Source organism: Fragaria vesca, linkage group LG5, assembly GCF_000184155.1.
Source record: "Fragaria vesca subsp. vesca linkage group LG5, FraVesHawaii_1.0, whole genome shotgun sequence".
Taxonomy (NCBI): domain Eukaryota; kingdom Viridiplantae; phylum Streptophyta; class Magnoliopsida; order Rosales; family Rosaceae; genus Fragaria; species Fragaria vesca.
The window spans coordinates 14,610,671-14,629,459 of record NC_020495.1 but is presented as its reverse complement, the minus strand read 5'-3'; the positions used below and the strand labels follow the sequence as shown (position 1 = coordinate 14,629,459).

Genomic DNA, 18,789 nt, shown 5'->3' with positions numbered 1-18,789 from the left:
GAGAGAGAGAGATGGTCTATGCGTCTATGGTGTTCATGGGTGACAAGTATTAGTGAGAGCTTAAGCATACAACTATACAACGAACCTGACAAGGTCTATGATGCTCACCCCATCCTTTACGGTTGAGACAGAAAGTGTGGATCAAATTTCCCCTTGTGGTATAATTTGAATGGGTATTGTATTTGTGTGATTAAAGAGATTTCGGTGAAAAAGACATGAAATCCCTTCCATATACAAATTGAAAGTGAGAGATACAAATTGATAGTAAGAGATGGAGTAAGACAGATTCCATCTTAATCTTATAGGCTTAGAGAATTGGTAGTGCCCTAAGGCCACGTTTGATAAGAAGGACTAGACTGTATTAGTCCCGAGGATTAAAATATCTGTATTGGTATATGTATCTATCAAGACCTTGAAAGAAAATAAAAGAAAAAAAATATCAGATATATCGAGGAAATCCACAAAAAAAATATCAAACAATTTCTTAACTTTGAATCTTTCTCGAAATCCTCTGTCCCTTACTCTCCATCCAGATATCCTTTGAAAGGATTACTCCTCTTTCGGATATCACTAGAGGCAGATGTCCTTCATTTAGGCAAGACACTCGATGTGCTTCTCGAGATACGACAGTGTGTGAGACGGGCAACATGTAATTAGGTTGTAAAGCGGGCTGGTAATTTCAGATCGACGACTTCCAATCGTGGCTCAGAGGTCTTAAGGTGTGCTTCTGAGCTTGAGGGGTGGCAAGAGGAGGACTCAAAGAATTCTTTATGGTATGATATATGGCTCTTGGGTGACGCTACTGAGGTGGAAACCAAAGTTGATTTTTTATGTTGTTGTTTTGGTTTGGCCTTCAAAACAATTTATTGTGATTCGAAGAGGTGATACCCAGCTGCTTGTCAGCTGTGGTTGTAAGCTCATAGCAGAGGTTGATTTTGTCGACTCCAAGGCTGTTTAGTCCGGCCTCTGCTTGATCCGGTCTAAGTATACCGTCGAGCTGGTCGGTTCTAAAGAAAATACAGAGCAAGGGCCAGACTCTAGGAGGTCTCAATAATTACAGAGGAAAGTTGGAAGCGGCTACCAGAGTGGAACGTATGGGTGACGTAGATGGAACTGTGGGTATTTAGAGCAAGTCCAACAGCTTCTTTATATTTTTTACATAATAGGGAAACAAAACTTAAAATCTCTAAAATTTTTGTATACTAAATCCAACAGTTTCCTTATTTTAAAGATTCAAATATTTATTACAACAACAATCCTCATTTATTACAATATAATAATAAGTATAAAAATATTAAAGTTCATTTTTTAGAATAAATTATGTTTTCTCTCTTATCTTTGAGCCTTGAAGAATATGCAACATTTAATTCTCCTTTCTCTAAATATTTTTAAGGAATCTGTATAGGGAAGCAAAGCTTCTCTTTCATCTTTTTCCCTATTTTAGAGAATGAAATAAGGAAGCTGTTGGAGTAGAAAATGACCCATATTTCCTAAAATAGAGAAAATCAAAGAGTTTAGGGAATCTGTTGGACTTGCTCTTAGGAGGTAGGCTGCTTCTTTTCTAGCCTTATCTTTGCCTTTTGATGGTACTATAACTGTGTTGATAGTCGAAATGTACACCGTTGGGTCTTAAACGTCTAGATGATCAATATGATAGTTCAATCTTCAGACAAAATTAGGCTAGAAAAGTTGTCATTGAAGTACTTTTCTGCAGCTTCTTAAATGTGCTGAAAGTTACACTCCAAGTTTTACATTCTATAGTCCCTTTTTAGTTGTTTGACCAAATCACCCCTCTTTTGTCTCTCTTCCGTGGGAAATTGAAACACACACACACTCTCTCTCTCCACTCAAACAAAACGATGCCAACGTCAAGTCGTCGACAATACCCAGGCTCATGTATACACAGAGAGGGACCATTCATCCGAGAATCAACCACCTCTCTCTCTCTCTCTCAATCTCTTTCCGCGCTTGCTCTCGTGTGATCTTGAGCTCTCTTTCGTCTTGCGTAGACAAAGAAGCTTCGATTCACTCTCTTTCTTTAGTTTGATGCATGATACATGGTGGCTCAGCTCCGACGAGGAGGTCTGGTTGATTGATTGGATGAACACTACTCCAAGATATAGTGGCGAAGTATTATGGACGATCAAATCCCTAGAGGTTAAGAATCAAAGCAGACCCTTTGAAGAATTGAAGGAAAAGAAGAAAGACTGAGAACGATTTAACGCTATGAATGCAATTCTGACAACAATATCATCATTTGTCAAAATACCTAGCTTTAGTAGTAATTCTGGTAGTAAATCAGTTAGAGAGAGGGAGAAGTATGTGAGGAAAAGAACCCAAAGAAAACTAAAAACAAATTGGGAGAGGAAGAGTGAATTCTAATTCGAACTCTAGAGGGCTATTTGCATTTGGAGATAAAAAAAAATCAGAGAACTACTAGGAATTTGGGATGACACGTTCTTAATTGAATGATTTGAATATGAGCATTAAACTTGCTATTTAGTTCACTATAGGTCTTTAATGATCAAATTTAGAATTCCTCTTTTGCAAAACCATCGAGTGTTTAATGAACTTCTCTTGAAAAAGAAAACAACAACACTAGAAGATTTTCAGAGTATGGACTCAAGACTCTGGAACAGTATATGAGAGAGAGAGTTTCGGTGGAAGAGAGAGATAGTGGGGACTGATAAGTAGAAGGGTAGTTTGGTCAATACCGTATAAATAGAGTGTGGAATGTAAACCCTCGTTTGGGATAGGAGGGCTGCCCCAGTTGCATCCACTACAACGTGTCCTTCCACCTACCTTGTTATTACCACTTCTAAAGCAAGAACCTTCTTTAGTTCAATATCAGGATTGGTATGACTGCCTGACGAGCTTCCATGTTGTATGTTCAGAAGATCAATTGTACTCATATCTTCACTATGATCTTGAAATCTAATAACTAAGTTTCTTTCGTTTAAGGAGGCCAGGGGATACTGCTGTAGTCACCTTCGCAAAACTAACTGCAGGTTTTGTTGAGATATCAATCCCACATCGGGAATATGAGACTTTGCATGTGGGTTTATTAGGGTTTGGGCTACTTCGTCCATGGCCAATTGGTTTTGAATGTGAACCTTATACTACTTTATCATGATATCAGAGCGGGTTACCTACGTCCACGTGTGAAGCCTAATGGCCACACGAACTCCATGTCACCTCAAATGTTGTCCACGTGTTAGGCTTGAAAATTCACCACACGTGCGGGGGCGTATTGATATATCAATCCCACATCAGGAATATGAGACCTTGCCTGTGGGTTTATAAGGGTTTGGGCTACTCCACCTATTGCCAATTGGTTTTTGATGTGAACCCCAGACTACTTTATTAGATTTTTCCGTAGAAGAGAATGCATGTGATCGTACCACCACAACCTACTCTTTCTCACACCGCACACCAGCATATATGATCATGCAATTTGGACAACTTCCCATCAGATGCTTGAAGTCAAACTTAAATAGTGGTTCAATTTTCGAAGAGAGAAACCCTACATTCCAACAAAATCGGCTTGGTAATATCATGAGTAAAGAGAATACGCACTTTACCTCGTCGATCTTCGTTATAGTCTAGATAACCACCAAGAAGATTTCCAATGAGTTTGTAGTTCAGTCACCCTAATCCAAATACGCTCATGACGCATCGGCACTTCGTTAGTTGTTTGGTAGAATAGGTCGTCTGCATATGCAGTAGATTTGTATTATGGAGAGTTCATTGAATGTCTTGACGTCGTGGTGTTGTTATTTAACGAATTGAAATCTGATTTTTCCCTCAAAAGAAAAATATATTTATTTTGATTTTGATTGATTTTACACGATAATATTTTTTTGAGTAAATAAAATTATATATATTGCTAAAACAATGACCAGAAAACACGTTATATCATATGCCGGGTTTTACACAGTCTTTCAGCAAAGACCTACAAACACCATGACCGACACCCTAATTGATAATTAGGCCGAGGGCAGCCTTTAGCATAGGAACAAACCATAACACCTAATTTAAAAAGGGTTGGAGTTAAGAAACTCAATCAAAGTGAAAATATGTCACCTGAAAATTATTCTTGTGATAGGAATAATTTGTTTCCAATGTTTTAAGGAGAACACGCATTAAAGGGAATTTACACATAAAATAGTGCCACACTCTGATTAATACATAAAATAATCAAACTAGTCCCATATTTTTTTTTGATAAGATGAAACTAGGCTTACAAGCTTGTTCCTATATAATCTTCCACTTGGGGCATCTTGTTATCAGGGCACACTTCAACATCAACATTCCCAAGAGAAACAAACAGGGAAAGAGAAAAAGAGAGAGCTAGAGAGAGATGGAGCTCAATGAGCATAGTTTCTTGGAGGAGCTATTAGCTCTTAGAAGAGACAGTTCATGGGAAACCATTCCCCCAGAAATGAATGAGTTCTTGTCCAGTAGCACCTGGAGTAGTTTTGATTACTTTGACAATCAAAACCTGTCTCCCTTTTTTCCAAACTCTTCTTCCAGCCAAGAATTCTCACCTCCATTTGAGCCAAACTTGAACAACTGCCATAACAACACCACCTTCAATGAAGTGTACTATCCCCTAGGCTTTGGTACTGACGAACTACTCTCAGCCCCACAGCTCACCACTGATTCATCTTACACCACACTGGGTGATACGCCGCCGTTTCCCGTTCAGGAAGACAACAATCCATGGTCCATGCTCGAACAAGAAGAGCTGAGCATACTTGGAGATGAAATGCACAACTTGGAGACTCAGGCTGCTGCTTGTAAAGTAGAGCCTACTCAGTCCTCCTCCCCTGAAGCAGCTCCAGTGTTCAACATGGGTTTGTGTGTGGAAAGAAACAGCAGAGCTAGTAAGAAGTTGCAGGGGCAGCCATCAAAGAATCTAATGGCTGAGAGAAGAAGAAGAAAGCGGTTGAATGACCGCCTTTCGATGCTAAGATCAATCGTTCCCAAGATAAGTAAGGTAAGTCGACGAGTTAACCTGCGCTGTGGTAAATTTGTACTGTCTTTGATTAGTTGCTTGTGTGAAGTCTAATTTTCTTGGTTATGGTGGTTTGATTAGATGGACAGAACATCTATACTTGGAGACACCATTGATTACATGAAAGAACTCCTGGACAGAATCAACAACTTGCAGCACGGAATTGAAGAAGGGGGTTCAGATCAGTTGAATGTGATGAGACTTATCAAGGATATGAAACCAAATGAAATGCTAGTGAGGAACTCACCCAAGGTATATATGTTTCTCTGCATCACTAAAGCTCAATTTTGAAAACCCAATTTCTGAATTGGAAGATTAATCTATGTTACATGCAGTTTGATGTTCAAAGGAGGAATGTGGACACAAGGATTGAGATTTGCTGTGCAGGAAAGCCAGGTTTATTATTATCCACAGTTACTACCTTGGAAGCATTAGGCCTTGAGATTAAACAGTGTGTCATTAGCTGCTTTAATGATTTTGCCATGCAAGCTTCATGTTCAGAGGTATGTATCAAACTATATATTGGGTCATCTAATTTATATTATTCTTCAGATACTTTAAGGACATCAATATGTCTTTGTTTAGTTGGGCATGCTCTCATAGTCTCATGTCTCATTGTGGTTCATTGATGTCATGCATGTAAACCGTAGGGTTTGGATCAGAGAACACTGGTAACTTCTGAGGACATGAAGCAAGCTCTGTTTAGAAATGCTGGGTATGGAGGAAGGTGTTTGTAATTGACTAATTACCAAGGATTAGTGGGAGAGGAAAATGGAAAAGTAAGGACTTTGTGGTAAAAGTGTTTTGGGGAGATGGCTTTTTCCAAGTCTCTGGAAAGTTCAAATACATTTTCAATTGAGATGGAGGATCTAATTTTCTTTGTTCATTATATAATGATGTATTTTCATGGAGGAACATTTGCTGCCTCAGTAGGAGAAGTTCAAATATGTAAAGTTTATCCAACATTCCAAAGAAGAATTAGTGTTTTTTATATTTAGCTACCTAAGAAAATGCTCAAATTAGTCAATAAACAACCAACTTCTATGAGATTGTTTATGGTATATTTTGTGATGTGTATCATATATTCATCATATCTAATTGAAGACCTTGCATATAATTGAAAACATTGACAACACAAAAAAGTTGTTTGTAAATAACTACTTTTAACAGAATTAAGATGATAATATATATGTGAATGTGTGTATGACATGCAAGAAATTGTCCGACTTCTCTTTAGTGATTGGTGATTTCAAGCAAAATTAGATGGAGAGGAGGGGTATGTTGCTGTAAGCAATCTTTCTATGGATGTGGTTTCTCTCCTCTGAGATCATATATTATATCATCTATTGCATATTATAAACAACAGATAGTGATAGAATATTCTAACTGTTTTCAATTTATAGCAATTTGGCATTTTCTTTTTGTTTGAACATGGTAACAGATGAGGTGGCATAGTTATGGTTTTACATCAGTTAAAGGTGTAAAACATTATTTTCACAGTTTAGTGTATCGGTGAAACTAGTGCAGCAAATTCTCTAATTTCTGAATTCATGAAAATAGATTATATGAAAAGAATACAGAATTACATAATGAGCACAGAATTTAAAGCTAAGTAAACAAAAACAAACAGCAACAACTTCCAATACAAGTAAATAACCACTGATCTATTTGCTCATGGAACTGAAATGCCTGTATTTCTTCACCATCTGCTTGGTCCAACTTGGGCAACCCTGTTCTCAAATCTCAATGCAAATTACATTCAAATCTTCATGACCCTTCAATGGTACCTTGAGGGAAACAACAAGTACCCCAGTTCAGTAAGAAGGTAGGGTTGGCCAACCCTTTGATGATTCTGAAATAATTCATTTGTAGGGTCTCTTTTCTTGTGACACTTACAGTATTAGCATCTTGTGTTAGCACAGATAAGCAAGCAGTAGCATTTAGAACATTTATAGCTGCAAAGAAAACATTCTTGCTTTCACCTACTGTATAGCCCCAGAAAAGAATGAACAATGAGTAATCATGCCCTCTGTTTTTATCGATCAGTAGTGAAATTTATATTGATCTTGTCCCACCATATATTCCTTTCTCTTGATCATTTATGCCTTTTATTCTTGAAACTTCACTCAAAGGGAGGCTAGCTAGATTTTCCTTGACATGATTCTCAACCCACTTTGCCCACTGTAACAGTTGAGAATCTTTTGAAATGACCTGAAGAAGATACAAGGTCCAATTATGTTTACAGAGGGTCAGAGGTAATTGTAACAAAAGGGAAAGAGAAGGAACTGAGGCATATTTAAACAGTTTCTACCAAGATTAAATCCTTGCATTGTTAATCTGCATGTATCTGAAGTTCTGAACACCCAAAACAGATGCACCATTTGTATTAAAAGTTCAAAACCATACATGGTATTACATAAATGGCGAAGTTAATATATGGAAATCATGAATATATTAACTGTGCATCATATATATTTGCAACTTATTCAGAAGGTAAGAACAAGTGTGAATCTCTTCATCACAGTCATATTATGCTCTGAGTATTGCTCATGCCCAACTCATTACTTGCTTCAACAGTTAGCCGCAAGGTATCATGAGTGCAAGTGTATTCTCTATTTGAAGAAATAGCTCTTACGGTATAAAGCACATTTGAGTTATTGGAGGGTATTAAAGTAGTGTTATAGGACATTACTTAACACGCTGAATGCGCGATTAATTCATGAGATAAAATTAGAACGTAAAATAAAGTTAAATTGTTTAAATATAGTTAGAACCCAACAGTCTTTCAACGGTGAAAATCACTTACGTAGGCGTATATGAGTCACTTGCGGTTCCTTTAGAGATAAAAAAGTTGGTAAGGTGTTTTGCCCTATGCACTATGAGTTCTAACATCTTATAGCTTCATCTTCCCAAAACCTCATTTTCTTTCCTTTGTTAACCTTATACTGTGCTTTGGTTTTCATGTGGATATTTATGTTGTACATAAACAAATGGCATGTGTTCCAAAGAACACGGTCAAAGCAAATCGTGAACAAAGAGGTTTTATCCAAGTCAATATAGAGAATCCGCTAGTCAAGGAACCTCCAAAAACTATTCACTGACATTCCCACCAAACATATACCAGAATCTCCAGTAGAAGATGGTTACTCTGCGAATGCCCATCAGTGCCATTGAACTGCTTTAAACTAGTGAGGTCCAAAGAGTAAGAAATAAGAGGGTAGAAACACAATTTAGTGAGCATTGCCTACTGTTTAATGTAACATTTGGTGTACCAACTCATAAAACATCAAAGATATGGATAACATTGTGAGAACCCATCAATATCAGTATCCCAGATAAACCATATGTGTGAGTTATAACCATTTAAACTGGCTTCAGATCTACAAGACTTCAAACGTGAATCTTCAAAATGCCCAACAGAACTGAGCAGGCACTAAAGACGCTAGCTTCCTTGTTTTCCCTATATAAATGATCAAGAAAAGGTTATCTCCACCGGCCACTGAAAACCAAGGCTCCAGACCAGCCATTTTAGGTTTCTAGCTGTCTATCTGCCATTTTGGGATACAATTACTTAGAAACTGGATTCTTCTTATCCGCAAGGTCACTAGGAAGATCAAGCCCCTGAGGATTTTTTCCAGGATAATTGGTTGCTGAGGTAGAATTTGACCCTATCAAACTGCACACACATATAATGAGACAAAAATCAAGATGAAAATCAAAAGGACAGGAAAAAACACTGAATAAGGTTTCTCAGACAAGCAGCTTACCCTCTATCAACAATTACCATGGAACGAAGCTCGCAATTCGCAAAGCTGCATAGCAAAACGCCACTGTTATGCTTTATTATTCATCCAAAATAAGAAAAAGTAAAACTATTGTTGTACTTGGTACAAACTAACAAAGTCTAATGTCATCTCTACTGGTCAAAAACATAACATTTCAGGTGCCGTGATATGGGGTAAGCTAATAGCTTCCTACATGCATGTGTGCAACTGTGCAGTTGTGGTGGAGGCCTTCTCAATCAATCTCACAGAAATTAAAACCTGATTCGACCAAAAAGATTCTTGCTGTTGAATAAAGCATGAAAAAGAACTCACTGCGTAGATATTTCATTCTTAATGGATGAATGACAATCATTTCCAAAAGCACTCAAGGTGTGGTACAGGAATCCGCTATGGGTAACAATTGCAATATTCTTTTCTTCACGTGTCCACAACCTGCAGCAATTCAGAGTGGGGAAAGAGGATGCCATGTCAAAACTTCTGATATTTCCAATACAGGAAGGGATAAAAATGAGAGACGCAGATCCATTGCATTTCCACAAAATTCATCATAATTTTCTAGGGTCATATGGCATAGTAGCTTATTGTAGATCAACATAAATCCATTATCGTCAAGTTTCAGAAAATAAAAAGAATGTAGATGTTAAGATGGATGCAAATCTCAACCAAGTGATTTTTTTATTTTTTTTCACAAGGGTCAACGACTAGCCTACAGAACATAGTAAGGAAATAAAAGAGATGGTACTTGGCTGAAGACCTCTTAACTATGAACAGATGCAACAATCCCAGACACCTCATTAGACTGAAATTGTGTAAAGGTCCAAATTTTCAAAAATACCCACTATACACTGCATAAAAGTGTGATCGAGAATTAAATCTTGAGGTGCTAGAGTATACCACATACTATATAAACTCAACCTGTGTCAATGCTAGGGTTATACAGCGTGCAAACACATTCAAAACCATGGAATACAACACTGTGTTTCTATAAGCACTGAGCACAAGTAAAAAGCGTAATGCTACGGAGCACAAGTAAAAGCGTAATGCTGTAACCCATACATTATGACATATGCATTACAAAAGCATGACACCAACAACTTCAGTTGAATGGATTCCATCCTAGTATGCTAACCGCACCATACCCCTTCTATTTACTTGTCTTTTCCTCAATGACGCTGTTAATTATACTGTACAACTAAAAAGATGGCAGTTATAGACCCATAAAAGAAAATAAGACAAGAAAAAGAACAGAGGAATATGTAAATAAAAATTATTCTGTTAATTAAAGGATCACCAGTTCAAAAACTTCAGTCCCCTAGCTGCAACTTCTTCATTCTTCTCTCTTATGTCAGGCGTCCACAAAATGTCATCATCATTCTCTATCTAAACAAAATGTGAATCAAGAAAAGATTCCAATCAATCTAAGTTCATAGATGGGCTAGCAACCAAAACTAAGAGTGACAAGAGTATGACAGTCTCAGCTATTTTTTTCAAATAAAAATTACAATAAAATTACTTGCCAGTGAGAAATCAATTGCAGGGAAAAGAGGCCTATACTCGCTAATGCTTCTTCTCTTATCACATGGATGAACACCCTGCATTTGAACAGGAAACACCAGTTTTAGTGCAACCTTCAATTAAAACCAACTTATTGCGGAAGCTCAGAATGGAGCGGGGGCATTCCAAGTAAATTATTTGCTCATTCATAAATCCAGATGAACAAGCAAGAAATATATTACTGGTATATAAAATAGCAAGGGTCAACTAGCCTACAGAGCCTAGTAAGGAAATAAAATAGATGGTACTTGGACTGGTTTAAAAAAAATATATTAGAAGAATCTTGCAACTTTATGAGAAGTTCTGTGCAGAGCTGTGTATACACTACATAGTACTGGTATTAGAGTGGACCTATCAATAACTGTACTCAAAATCTAAACTCAGGGAAAACTCTGATCCCATCCAAATGATTACTCTTAATCTTATTCTCCACGAAAGTTAACTAAAATATTCCTCTAATTTCGCCTATTATGCAATATAGAACCTTTCACTACTGCCATATATATATATACACATTCCAGAAATGTGCTACATAGACCCTTCACTGTTCATCCAGTGTCCTAGTTAATAGAATTTGATAAAGGTGAGGGTGTCTCAGTATGACTGAAGGACAAAAACAATTAAGAGGAACAATATTTTGGCAAAGGTAAATAAACCTTACAGCATATACCAGTCATCCATCCAATAGAAGGAAAAACTATCACGAGTCTCAGAAGAAAATAGCTAAAGCAGGTGAATGCTTATTTTGATGAAGCAAGATTCTACTTCACTAGTCGTATACATGATGTAATAATATTAACAGGAATCCAACACAATTGACAGCAAGCAAAAGACTTGGGAGGAAAAAAAAAACACAAAGGTACGATATGACGAATTACATCAAATACATTGGACATTTTACGTGCATGTCAAGTCACATAGGGTATGGTATAAGATATAAGGAGAACATTTGACTTTCACATGGTTATAAATTGTATCATTTGCAAGGAATAGCTAACCAAATGACATACCAAATGTTCCCGGCATAGCTCAACTGCTACAAATGGTGGGCAGTTTAGACTTGAAATTGCAGCATGGAGGCTGTTCCCTGCATTTTCAACCATTAGAGGAGGTACATCTATCCCATCTGTGTATGCTTCACCGCCGAAGACACCCACTGCTGTCTGCATGGTCCTACAATGCAACCATTGATCAAAAGAGGTTGTTTGTTTTTCAACTTATTGCAACTGATATAGTTATCTTCCAAATTGTATGTTGATTACATAATCTCCAAAAGAAATAGATGCCTTGGAAAATGGTAGCCAACGGTTTCGAGGAACATATCAACCTATCATCCATTTAGTTTTTCAAGACGATCAAAATAATAAAACTCAGAAACTGAAATCTGTTATCCCTTTTCAAAGACAGTAATAGGCAAGACCAATGTTCGCAGCCTTCAAAGTCGAGCACATACATAGGAAAAAATTAATTTAAGATAATACATTCCACAGCTTGAGCCTGTGTGCATTGAAGCACATCTCTCATACCCATTCAGATAATGACAAAATTCAAATGTCGATTATAAAACCTCATACAATAATTATGATGTTTATAACTTATGCACGTATTCCAGTTCACGAAATTCATGCATAATAACTCCAAATAGCACACATTAAAAATACCTCAGGTTTAAGACTGAACAATTAGAGAAAAAAGATGAAAAATCTCATAGTGCTAACCTCCCACAACTAAAAAAATGCCAAGCCAAAAAACAAATAGAGAAAAAAGAAAGTTCTAATATAGTAACATTTCTTACAGATTAAAGTTCTCTTACTGATCGATATAAGAAAAGCAGCCAATGAATCAACAGAAAGTTAGTAATCCCTCATGACTTAAAGAGTTAAAGGTGTGCAGCAGTTACACAGCATGTTAGGGTGTTGGGAATCTCTAGAGAAAAAAAAAAATAATAATAACAACAACAACATAAACTGCTTCTCTGTTCTGAGTTAGAGAACTTAATTGTTCTTTATATATTCCTGTAATTCTAAAGTAGCCTATTGTTAACCCAAGATATTAAATCAGAACAGGTTCGCACTTACCCATTCTTATCCTACAAATGACAAGGATTGGTTAAATGTATTTCCATAAACATGTTGAGAGTAGTCAATTTTAAAAGTTTCAATCACATTGTACCCAAAACATTTATTTCTTTATTGCTAGTAAAAATGTAAGCTATGAAGGAAGCCAAAGACGAAAAGGTGTACACTTCCATGGTTATCTGACCAACCAAGATTGATTGCTACTAATCTAAAATGATGCAAATAACTTTGTATTGTTTCTAGTACTTTTTCCTATATTTCTAATAAATACAATTTTTCCCAACCCGATGTGTTTAAATGAGTTTGAGCATCCAAGTGTGACCAAACAACTCTTTTCTTGATTTTGATCCTAAATATAAACATCCTCAAAGTTCCAAATGGAAAATAAAGGGGAAAGAATTAATGGATAAATATGCTAGTAGACAGCTATAAGTGACAATATAAGGTCATTGGTTCAATAAGCATGGACAAAAGGATCGAAAACAGTGTATAATCATAATTAAAGACATCTGAAAATAGGCAATACCTCAGCAAAGGAGATGTGATCACTAAATCAAGTTTTTTTGTAAGTCCACATGCTTGAACATGCTTGTGCAAATTATCAACCTGTTATGAGATGAAAAGATCAATCTGCAGAATTTGTTGATTTGTTTGGGAAAAATAACACAATAAAACCAGACGCAAAACTTAAAGGAGAAAGGATCAGTTAGTTATCCTGATTGGCAGTACCTTGATTATTTTGTTACTTAGTACCCCGTTTCGGCAATAATAGTAGCTAATTTTCCTTGTTTAAGACCGTCTTTTATAGTGAACTATTTGTATTAGCTTTATCATATCAATACACAGTATGTGTTCCCATCAATTGTACATTGCAATCTGATGTCATAAAACAGTAGAAACTGGAACTTAAGTTATTGTTCGGATTTTGATGAGATGGGTCCCCCTAAGTTTAACCAAACTTACAGCAAGTTCAGAACGGATGCAGTGTGGATCGTACAATGCGATTAAATGTGCAACTTACATCTACCAAACGAACCGCAAGTTTCACATTTTCATAAGTTAAGGTACCTGTTTCCACCCAAGAGGGGTAAGATGTGCATCAAAAAGATCGTGAGACATGTAAGCCAAATGGTCCTTTTCTCCTTCCACATTGTGAATCCCTTGCGCATGCCTCACCTGAGAACATGATCACTTACTCGGATAAATCCCAAATGCATTTTTCTCAGACGAGATTAAAAGGGAAACTAAAAGGAACTAAAGAGGTTGATATAAACCAAGTGAATAGTTTTCGAACGGTGCAACGGGTAGAGACTTGTTGCGCCTGCAGCATCCATATCTGCATCAACCACCCCAACAATGAGGAAGAGCAAAAGAAACCCAAATCAAAAGAGCATGAGGATATGCTAAAGATATGCTAAAGGATCTTATGCTTCTACATCTCAAAAAGCTCTCGCATTTTTTGACCAGAACGACAAGGGGCATAACCTCAGCATAAAAAGGCATATACTTTTTGCTTTACATCTGAAAAAGATTACACATTTTGACTACAGAAGATCTTAACAAGCAAAAAACACGATCACCCATATTCTCAAACAATTAATATTCCACAAATATCCAAAACAGAATAAAAAAGCTCCAAACTTTATTTGATATTGATATTGATCTGAGAACAATTAATTCACAAACCCAGATACTAATTACACAGAAGAAGATTAAGAAAGAGTTAATGGAATGAGAAAGCAAAGATGAGGAAGAGAGAGAGAGGATTGGAGAGAGTGGATGATACCTGGTGGAGAAGAGAAGCAGAGGAGGATTGAATGATGCTTTGATTTTGGAAACTTTGAACTGGGAGAGGTGGAGGTGGGGACAGAGAGGGGAATAAGTGAGATGTGGGGGGTATATATAGAGGAAATGGAAACGGTCATGGTTGTGGAGTGGCTCGGTGGCTTTCAAGGAGTGGTGGTGCGAAGCCCAAGAGAGGACCTGAAATTACGTCAAAGGCTTTTGTTGGCCTATAATATTATGTAGCATTTGAGTATCGAGTTGTGACAAGGCAGTGGCACATGCCCCTCATGTTAAGAGGTTCAATGAGATTTTGGATTTGGAGGAGGAAGTCGCAGTTTTTGGACCAGAAAGGGATGAGAGACGTGCACCAATTGGCATGGCTCTTCCTCCTCTTCTTCTTCTTCTTCTTCTTATGCTTTGCTCCTTCCATACTCCAACTACATGTAACATGTCTACATCGTCCAAGGACACTTTTCCTTCTCATCCACATACGAGTAATAGGTTAGGTTAAAAGATTAGGGTAACATGCACGACTAAAATAATACCATGCACTACGAAGAATTGACGTATTGTACAATTTTCGAGGAATAGGAACACCCTTTTTTTATGTGCAAGATCAGCAGAAAGAAAGAAGAAGGGGGTAGAATGGGAAGGAGAAAAAAACCATGAACTCAGAAGTCAGGAACAGGAAGAACATAGAATGAGAAGCCTAAATCTGCTCAGTCTAGTCCATCTCACTCTGTCCCTTTCGTTCTCTGAGGAATCAGGTAACTCCAAAAGCTAGCTCTTGTACTGGGTGATTTAGTGTGACCATTTACAAATATAGAATTTTGTGTCAATTTTTTCTTGTTTGTGTAAATGGAGGTAGAAAACGAGAAGATGCGGTGGTGCAAATCCTATCAACTCTGCTTCCCAAAACTCTGATGCGATTCAAGTGCTTCTCAAAAAGATGGTATGTGTTCTGATCACCAACCCGAGGTTTGTACCTAATTAAGCGCCTCCCCAATTCCATGCACAACAATCTCTCTACTACTTTTGAAGTGTTTAGTTTTAATGAGGCTGAAGAAGAGCCTGAAATGGTTTTCTCATTTCCTAAATTTTGCAACAAGATTGATGATATTGAGTTATTGACAAGTAACATGCAAATGCACATGAGCATAATAGCTATGTTTCAAGGTGGAGCACGAGATTCTTCTGAAGACTAGCTCCGAATCACTGCAAGTGGTAGGCGGTAGCCATGGTGATGGGATCACATGTCTAGTTGTTCTAACAGGTCAGGTGTTTTAATGGACTATTCGTTTCAATCGTTTGTTATATTGTGAAAGTTCCATCTTTATTTTGTGAAAATTCCATGCTGTGTATTTCCTTATTTCAGGATCTTTGTTAAATCATCAGTGAACTATTTTGTTTATTTTCTAGGACTATGCAATTTAACTTATAGAGATGAATTGCCTGGCATATCTTGTAGACTTTCTGAGTTGTTGAGTAGCTAGGAGACCGATTTAATGGCTATAGATCTAGTTTATCCTTCTTCTTTCATGAACATAAACATTACCAATTACTCATGGAATTATAATTACCACAAAAGTGACTAAGGGCTTTCAGATGGCTTTACTGATAAGGATATGTGATGGTAAACTCAGGTGTCAACTCCCAAACAAACTGGAAACTTCCAGTTGTAACTATAGTACCACCCCCATCCCTTTTCTTCTCTTCTGCAAGGGTATACTACAAACTGATCATAATCAGGAGCTTAGCATCAAATTTTGTTTGCACCATCGTACGGAAGTTGTGAAATCAAACTAATGTAAACTTTGCTTCTGTATTAAGAAATAAAAACTTGTGCAGGAGAGAGAAGTGAACAAACAATAATATATAGCACACTGCAGAACCAGCGAACTAGCAGTTAGTCTAATGGTAAGGCATTCCTCTTCAACATAATACTGTATTGGGCTACAGGTCCAAAGTTTGTCGCGCAAGAGAGACAAAAAGAATACACCATAGCAGGCAAGTCCTTGTGTGAAGTTTGAAACTTTTTCAAAATAGTATGGATCTGACAAAAAGTAAAAATGAAAAGAGGCAGCCAGCACAGATTCAAATGGCCAACTGCGTTACCATTAGGAATTCGGTCAAATGCATAGACGTGTAATAACCTATTTGAGTGAAATTCGTTTTTATCATATACCATAGTTGGCAATTCATATATGGTATCAATATGTACAAAAAGTTGCAACAATTAAGAGAGAGTTGGTGGATTATTGTTTCTAGAGGTCTCCTTTTGTGCTTCTTAAGGCGAGCAGAAGAAACCTTCAACAAGAGAAAGGGTAGCAGGAGAGCGACTTTTAACAAGAGAAACCTTCAACAAGAGAAAGGCAAGTCACTCAGAGAGCTGGATAACTTACAACTTGATTATGTGAGATTATTTCATATGTTTTTATGTATGATCTATGATTATATACTGCTAACTAGATGGTTATGTGGCCTTCTCCACAGGGAGCACCTCGCTAAAATTGTGATGGATCAAGCAGACTATCTCAGGAAAGAGATCTCTAGGAAGAAGATGGAATTGGAAGAGGTGAAAAGAGAAAATAAAGCACTGGAAGAGAAGCTGTTTCTGGGTGAATACCTTAATGGTAAGAGTCTAGATGGCTTAAGCCCCAAAAGGGTATCAGACTTGGCTGTTATAATTGTTAAAACAATTGAGGCCGTACAAAGGCGGAAAGAGGTCCTTATTAACAGTCTTGAGGGTAGTCTTGATGCCGGAAAGTAGCTTATCAAGATACTGGATTCTGGTAATGAAAGGCTGGCCAAAATAATAAATGATATTTAGTTTCTATTGGGTGAAGGCAGTAATAAAACTAGTTGAAAATAAACGTCGTAATGACTAATAAGAAACAAGTATTCTTCCTTGGTTACTTGTATTTTTCTGATTGTATCTTTTCTCTCTCTCATATTCTTAAATTAATGCATTTTGTTCTTTACATGTGTTTAATGTGTGGTTAGATTTGAAGCCTATTGCAGTGGTGGAATAAGCTTTCTTAATTTACTACTATTGCTGATATATCCATCCTACTGATCGATTTTGTGCTCGTTTGTTCTTTACATGTGTTTAATGTGTGGTTAGATTTGAAGCCTATTGCAGTGGTGGAATAAGCTTTCTTAATTTACTACTATTGCTGATATATCCATCCTACTGATCGATTTTGTGCTCCTTTTTGAAAGTCTGCCGTCATATGTTTTCTCCCCTTCCTGCTTTTATGAAGCAAATCAGTTATATAAATTTCTAAGTTTTCCTTTTAAACATCAGCATCTTGCTTTTAGGCTTTAGCACTTAATTTTCCAACATAAGCTCCAAACATCACATGTTTTTGTTCTTCCTAGCTGTGTTGTGTAGTTAGCTAGGATTCTATCGGCTTTAAGCATCTTGAACTTCATTAGGAGATCTGATCAGATGTGGAATTTGTCGACCTTGTTAAATCTAGGCTCATAAAAGTAAAAACCAAAGCACACTATGTCGTTTTAACTCAGATAAACTAGATTACTGTACGTTGTTAAAATAGAGAAACTAGAATGAAAGATTCTACATACTTTATTGCATCTATGTTTCATTGGGTATTGCATTACAATACAGTTCGATCATCACAGAGTATTTGAGGAAAACGAATTGTTTTAATTCATTGAAATGTTACTTGTGATAGAAAGTAGAGGACTAACCATCTATCTAAGTTCAACTTTTCGTAGAATTTGGCAAATGGATATGGGATGTTCTTAGCATTCTGCTCTTCAGAATCTTTTGCTTGATGTTATTCGTTGGGTTGTAGGGGATGGTAACTCCATTCCTTTTGATGTTATTTGTTCCCTCTTTTATCATGTCATACCTCAGGAACATCGAAACCTAATAGATTGGAATCTGAAAGTGTCCCATTTCATATACAAAATGGAACCTGGAACGTTTCTAAACTCACATCCCTTCCTCTTGACATAGTCAGCGAATTGTAGCTATTCATCTCCCAATTACAAGTAAAAAGGATGAATTTGTTTAGGGGCCTAGTAGTTCAGGTCAATTCTCTATTAAGAGTGTACTTGGCTTACCTATATATGCAAACATTGTTCCTTATTCCCCTGCTAAAAGCCAAACGCTATGTCACCCGTTTGAAAACTGCCATTGCCACCATAGGTTAAACTCTTTGTCTAGCTTCTCCTATACATAGATTAAAAACCAGAATTTCCGCTTACATGAATCATGTTAGTAACTTATGTCCTTTCTCTGATAATGACATTGAAACTATTGATCATCTTTTTAAGGATTGTTACTTTGCTCAGCAAGTTTGGTCTTCACGAATCTGCCTAGTCCACTACATTGGAATGGAGCTATAAATGACTGAATCTCTTTCATATGTCGGGCAAGATTCTCCTGAAGACACTATTGTTAAATTGCTATCAGTATGGTCTAGATCAATGTTTAAAATGGCGAAGGCCTGAGGCGAGGTGTCGAGTAGGACAAGCCTTAAAAGCCTTGAGGAGAAAAAAGGAAGTCTTTCATGCATTCTAACATTTTAAATAAAAATAA

The 18,789-nt window shown here is 36.9% G+C and overlaps 2 protein-coding genes and 1 non-coding gene across 4 annotated transcripts; 2 read left to right on the top strand and 1 right to left on the bottom strand.

Annotated features, from left to right (window-relative positions):
• Positions 1–4,285: 4,285 nt before the first annotated feature.
• On the top strand, positions 4,286–6,041 carry LOC101300726 (transcription factor bHLH93-like). Of its 2 annotated transcripts, none has more exons than XM_004299779.1 (4): positions 4,286–4,999; positions 5,099–5,269; positions 5,405–5,520; positions 5,668–6,041. In XM_004299779.1, the coding sequence occupies exons 1-3, from the start codon at positions 4,361–4,363 to the stop codon at positions 5,450–5,452; spliced, it is 858 nt and encodes a 285-aa protein (XP_004299827.1). In that variant the 5' UTR covers positions 4,286–4,360; the 3' UTR covers positions 5,453–5,520; positions 5,668–6,041. The 2 variants fall into 2 exon arrangements, with proteins under 2 accessions (XP_004299827.1, XP_004299826.1); XM_004299778.1 differs by having other exon boundaries at positions 5,353–5,520.
• Positions 6,042–8,245: 2,204 nt separating this feature from the next.
• LOC101300446 lies at positions 8,246–14,600 on the bottom strand. The gene is made up of 10 exons (XM_004299777.1): positions 14,221–14,600; positions 13,709–13,770; positions 13,503–13,610; positions 12,961–13,040; positions 11,367–11,529; positions 10,320–10,394; positions 10,094–10,182; positions 9,115–9,234; positions 8,785–8,829; positions 8,246–8,693 (listed from the first exon to the last, which is right to left on the bottom strand). The coding sequence occupies exons 1-10, from the start codon at positions 14,357–14,359 to the stop codon at positions 8,585–8,587; spliced, it is 990 nt and encodes a 329-aa protein (XP_004299825.1). The 5' UTR covers positions 14,360–14,600; the 3' UTR covers positions 8,246–8,584.
• A 286-nt stretch (positions 14,601–14,886) lies between these two features.
• Positions 14,887–17,034, top strand: LOC101300251. Its single transcript, XR_184682.1, has 3 exons — positions 14,887–14,986; positions 15,088–16,591; positions 16,713–17,034. It is a non-coding gene; the product is annotated as an uncharacterized LOC101300251 (transcript).
• The last annotated feature ends 1,755 nt before the right edge of the window (positions 17,035–18,789 follow it).

What these genes read in the sequence shown, in the direction of transcription:
- LOC101300726 (XM_004299778.1), top strand. Translation starts at nt 4,361, where the DNA reads ATGGAGCTCAATGAGCATAGTTTCTTGGAGGAGCTATTAGCTCTTAGA. An exon ending in TCGTTCCCAAGATAAGTAAG is followed by an intron (nt 5,000 to 5,098) that starts GTAAGTCGACGA and finishes TGGTTTGATTAG; the next exon opens with ATGGACAGAACATCTATACT. An exon ending in TAGTGAGGAACTCACCCAAG is followed by an intron (nt 5,270 to 5,352) that starts GTATATATGTTT and finishes TGTTACATGCAG; the next exon opens with TTTGATGTTCAAAGGAGGAA.
- LOC101300446 (XM_004299777.1), bottom strand. Translation starts at nt 14,359, where the DNA reads ATGACCGTTTCCATTTCCTCTATATATACCCCCCACATCTCACTTATT. An exon ending in GTTCGAAAACTATTCACTTG is followed by an intron (nt 13,611 to 13,708) that starts GTTTATATCAAC and finishes TCATGTTCTCAG; the next exon opens with GTGAGGCATGCGCAAGGGAT. An exon ending in CCCCTCTTGGGTGGAAACAG is followed by an intron (nt 13,041 to 13,502) that starts GTACCTTAACTT and finishes ATCTCATAACAG; the next exon opens with GTTGATAATTTGCACAAGCA.